The sequence below is a fragment of the Neopelma chrysocephalum genome, unplaced genomic scaffold (genome assembly GCF_003984885.1).
Source record: "Neopelma chrysocephalum unplaced genomic scaffold, ASM398488v2 Primary Assembly neopelma1_112148, whole genome shotgun sequence".
NCBI lineage: Eukaryota > Metazoa > Chordata > Aves > Passeriformes > Pipridae > Neopelma > Neopelma chrysocephalum.
The window spans coordinates 1-2,099 of record NW_020928328.1 but is presented as its reverse complement, the minus strand read 5'-3'; the positions used below and the strand labels follow the sequence as shown (position 1 = coordinate 2,099).

General features: G+C 55.7%; 1 protein-coding gene across 1 annotated transcript; it reads left to right on the top strand.

The window, feature by feature from the left end:
- Positions 1-64: 64 nt before the first annotated feature.
- On the top strand, positions 65-2,095 carry LOC113962149 (bile salt-activated lipase-like; the record flags this gene model as incomplete). Its single annotated transcript, XM_027672950.1, has 5 exons — positions 65-130; positions 656-806; positions 1,238-1,360; positions 1,704-1,901; positions 1,997-2,095. Coding segments are annotated over exons 1-5 (637 nt in total), but the record flags the coding sequence as incomplete, so codon positions are not given.
- Positions 2,096-2,099: the final 4 nt, after the last annotated feature.

Sequence of the window (2,099 nt, the reverse complement as noted above, 5' to 3'; positions counted from 1 at the left end):
CCCCCCTCACTCTATATATACCAGCTTTCCAGCTGGGCACTGTCTCCTCAGGTGTGCCCTCACCATGGCTTGCTGGGGGATCCTGTGCTTGGCCTTGTGCTCCTACCTCGGGGTGGCCTGGGCTGCGACCGTAAGTACAAAGGCACTTCTCAGGGCTTGGCAAGATATTTCACCTGTCCCTGCCTGAGTGAGCAAACCCCTGTTACACCAATCTGGATCTCTGACAGAGGGTTTGCAGGCCTGGCAGCTGGGGCACGGTGTTTTCCTGCCCTCAACATGGCAGAGGCTCTCAGGGACATTTTCCTAAGAGTTCCTGCTCAGTTTTGTGTCAGGTCTGGCCAGGTTTACACCCTAAGGGTCACCCCAGGAGGCCGAAGGGCCTCTCCTTCTACCATTTATCTTTGGGAGTGTGTAGGAATTGCTGCTGCCTGTCTGCTCCAAAGGGCACCTGCAGGACACCTGCACGGGCACAGCTCCAGTGGCACCTCCCTGTGGGCTTCCCACAGGGGTCCAAGGGCACGGATGGGGAGGGTGGGCTGGGAGTGGGTCTGTGTGGGGGACTGGCCAGGGCAAGGTGTAGGTGCTGGTGGCATGGGAAGCCAGAGGCATGAGGAACTGAGCAACAGATTGTCTCTCCTCCATGGTACCCCTGTAGCTGGGTGTGGTGCACACCGAGGGCGGTTTTGTGGAAGGCGAGAGTAAGAAACTGGGACTCTTTGGGAGCTACGTTGACATCTTCAGAGGGATTCCCTTTGCTGCCCCTCCAAATAGGCTGGAAGATCCCCAACCTCATCCTGGCTGGGATGGTAAGATCCAAGCTTTGAATGCCTTTGGTTTGGGATTTTATTTTTCCTTCTCTCTCTTTTAGTCTGTTTTTGGCAAGCCAAAGATGTTGTTGCCTGCTTTTATCGACTAAGCAGAGCCAAGAAAAAGCTCTTTGTCTCCTGGGGGGTCTGAGAGTCTGTGTCTAGGTGTTCCCAAGCAACTCGAGTAACCCCAGAAAGTAACAAAACCAAAGCATGGCACCTGCACCTGCCCTCCCCAGGCCATGGCTGTCCAGAGCTAGTTCACAGGGGCAAGGCTTCCACTTTGTCACTCCCTCAGACCGGTCACAGTGGCTGGGGAGGCTTTTCTGCCTCTGCACTGGACTCAGAGAGCAAAGGATGGGTGGATTGCAACCAGTGGATGGAGTTGATGCCCTTAATTAGGACATGCTGTCTTCCCTCTCTCCTCTCAGGAACACTGAATGCAAAATCATTCAAGAATCGCTGCATGCAGATGACGCTCACCCAGACTGATGTCCGTGGGAAAGAGGACTGTCTCTACCTGAACATGTGGATCCCTCAAGGCAGGAGACAGGGTATGTGCTTGGCAGGGACCTGGGCAGGAGATTCCCAGCTGCCTTTTGTGCACAGATTATTCTGAAGCATCTCTCAGCAGTTACATTCCCATAGTGGGCAAGTGCTGAGCAGTGATTTTGGGGGGAAAGGTGGGAACTGAGTCAGGCAACGACCCCCAGCTGCAGCCTCTTGGGAGGTTCAGCCTCTTGTGCAGAACAAGGACTTCCTTGGCCAGAGGTGATGGCAGAGCCTTGTCTGTTCCTGCCCAGGTGCAGTGATGCTCAGGGAGTGGGTGAGGGGATGGATGAGCTGCACCTCCTGGCTCTGTTGTGGCTCAGTCTGCTCCTCTTGCTCACCTGGCAGTCTCTACCAACCTGCCTGTGATGATCTTCATCTATGGTGGTGCCTTCCTGGTGGGAGGGAGCCAGGGAGCCAATTTCCTGGATAACTACCTGTACGATGGCGAGGAGATCGCCGTGCGGGGCAACGTCATCGTGGTCACCATCAACTATCGCCTGGGGCCCCTGGGCTTCCTGAGCACGGGAGACGAAAACATGCCAGGTACCACTGCTGCTGCCTCTGTGTCTGGGGGGGACCCTGTGATGGGTCAGCTTTGCTGTGCCCTTGCTCAGTGGTGGGTGCTCTGTGCCGCTCAGGGAACTACGGGCTGAAGGACCAGCACATGGCTATTGCCTGGGTGAAGAGGAACATCAAGGCCTTTGGGGGTGACCCAGAAAACATCACCATCTTTGGGGAATC